This window comes from Ailuropoda melanoleuca, unplaced genomic scaffold, assembly GCF_002007445.2.
Source record: "Ailuropoda melanoleuca isolate Jingjing unplaced genomic scaffold, ASM200744v2 unplaced-scaffold63052, whole genome shotgun sequence".
Taxonomy (NCBI): Eukaryota; Metazoa; Chordata; class Mammalia; order Carnivora; family Ursidae; genus Ailuropoda; species Ailuropoda melanoleuca.
This window is the reverse complement of record NW_023237229.1, coordinates 1-1,093: the sequence shown is the minus strand read 5'-3', so window position 1 is coordinate 1,093 and position 1,093 is coordinate 1. Positions and strand designations below refer to the sequence as shown.

The 1,093-nt window shown below is 54.9% G+C and overlaps 1 protein-coding gene across 1 annotated transcript; it reads left to right on the top strand.

Annotated features, from left to right (window-relative positions):
• The first annotated feature begins 115 nt into the window (after positions 1–115).
• Positions 116–1,069, top strand: LOC117800066 (receptor of activated protein C kinase 1-like). The gene has a single exon (XM_034652595.1). The coding sequence runs from the start codon at positions 116–118 to the stop codon at positions 1,067–1,069; it is 954 nt and encodes a 317-aa protein (XP_034508486.1).
• The last annotated feature ends 24 nt before the right edge of the window (positions 1,070–1,093 follow it).

Sequence of the window (1,093 nt, the reverse complement as noted above, 5' to 3'; positions counted from 1 at the left end):
TCAAGAGCGTTCTGGAGACCGGCCGATTCTGTGAGAGTAGGAGCTGCCGGTGCACTCTCGTGCTCCATCCGCCTCCATCCTCCGCGCGCGCCGCTCCCCCTGACCCGTTGCCGCCATGTCGGAACAGATGACCCTTCGGGGCACCCTCAAGGGCCACAATGGATGGGTGACGCAGATTGCCACTACCCCACAGTTCCCCGATATGATCCTGAGCTCCAGCCGCGACAAGAGTGTCATTATGTGGAAGCTGACCCGGGATGAAACTAACTACGGCATCCCGCAGCGGGCCCTGCGGGGGCACTCGCACTTCGTGAGCGACGTGGTCATTTCTTCAGATGGACAGTTTGCTCTCTCCGGGTCCTGGGATGGCACCCTGAGGCTGTGGGATCTTACCACAGGCACCACCACCCGCCGCTTCGTGGGCCACAGTAAAGATGTTTTGAGTGTTGCGTTCTCGGCTGATAATCGCCAGATTGTGTCTGGCTCTCGCGATAAAACTATCAAGCTGTGGAACACACTAGGAGTCTGCAAGTACACAGTGCAGGAAGAGTCTCACTCAGAGTGGGTTGCCTGCGTCCGCTTCTCGCCGAACAGCAGTAACCCCATCATTGTATCATGTGGCTGGGACAAGATGGTGAAGGTGTGGAACTTGGCCAACTGCAAACTGAAGACAAACCACATTGGCCACACTGGCTTCTTGAACACGGTCACAGTATCTCCTGATGGCTCGCTCTGTGCTTCCGGTGGCAAGGACGGACAGGCTATGCTGTGGGATCTTAATGAGGGTAAACACCTGTACACCCTGGACAGTGGGGACACCATCAATGCACTATGCTTCAGCCCTAACCGCTACTGGTTGTGTGCGGCCACTGGCCCCAGCATCAAGATTTGGGATTTAGAAGGCAAGATTATTGTTGATGAGCTGAAGCAAGAAGTGATCAGCAATAGCAGCAAAGCTGAGCCTCCTCAGTGCACCTCGTTGGCCTGGTCTGCTGATGGGCAGACTTTGTTTGCTGGATATACAGATAACCTGATCAGAGTGTGGCAAGTCACCATCGGTACCAGATAAATGTACAGAATAACTGGACAGCAT